Consider the following 842-nt stretch of genomic DNA (forward strand, 5'->3'; position numbering starts at 1 on the left):
AGAAACCCGGGTGGACCCAGCTGGCCCGGCCACCTAGGCTGGTGGACAAGGTCCCTTCAACACTGACTGCGCGACCCCACCGCCAACCAACCCTGCTCCCTCCCTGAACCAGTGGTAAAGCAAAGGGCACTCACTTGTCGCGCACCGGCTGGAAGGGCGACTTTAACTGCTGTGGCGGCGAGTCCGGCCTGGGGACAATGTCTCTCTCTGCGAGGGAGAGGGAGAGGCATAATTAGGACCGGGAGACAAGTTGGGGTGAGGGTGGGGGCAGAGGTGCGAGGCCTCCTCCCCAACTTATTCCCTCCCGCCACTGGGGCAGAGTCTCCAAGAGAAACATCCCCTTCTCCTCCCGGCAGGACTGTGGTGACAGCGCACAGCTCTCTCGGGAGTGCCCGAGGGCCCTGACCAGGCTCCCCGAATTCAAATGAAGGTTACTGCTCAGCCGGGCTCTGCAGCCACTGCGTCTCTTCCTCCCGGGCCGGTGCCTCCCGCCCCCACGATCAGCCCAGGCTCAGGATTCCTGGCCCAGGACTGGAAAATCGCTCCCAGGGCCATACCTGGGAGCGCCGGGCTGCTGCGGGAGGAGGCCTTGTCGCCATGGAGCATCCCCGAGGCTACGGCGACGGGCGGTGGCGGCGGCGCTGGCAGATGGGGGCCGTGGGGCGCAGCGTGGGGCGTGCCGACGCCCAGAAAGGAGCGCATGTTGAGCAGCGAGCCCTGCGCCAGGAAGGCCCCGTTGGTCCAGTTGGAGAATTTGCCGATGTGGCAGGTGTACAGTCCGTGGCTGGGCAGAAAGGCAGGGTGCTGCAAAGGCGCGCCCGCAGGGGGCCCGGGGGCGCTGG

The 842-nt window shown here is 66.6% G+C and overlaps 1 protein-coding gene across 1 annotated transcript in view; it reads right to left on the reverse strand.

Moving 5' to 3' along the window:
- IRX1 (iroquois homeobox 1) overlaps positions 1-842 on the reverse strand; it is a 4,381-nt gene that overhangs the window by 741 nt on the left and 2,798 nt on the right. The window contains exons 3-4 of the mRNA XM_005858121.2: positions 558-838; positions 135-207 (exon numbers count right to left, since the gene is read on the reverse strand). Of these exons, the coding sequence (XP_005858183.2) occupies positions 135-207; positions 558-838 (354 nt within the window). The remainder of the gene's footprint in view (positions 1-134; positions 208-557; positions 839-842) is intronic.

The sequence above is a fragment of the Myotis brandtii genome, unplaced genomic scaffold, assembly GCF_000412655.1.
Source record: "Myotis brandtii unplaced genomic scaffold, ASM41265v1 scaffold115, whole genome shotgun sequence".
Classification (NCBI taxonomy): domain Eukaryota; kingdom Metazoa; phylum Chordata; class Mammalia; order Chiroptera; family Vespertilionidae; genus Myotis; species Myotis brandtii.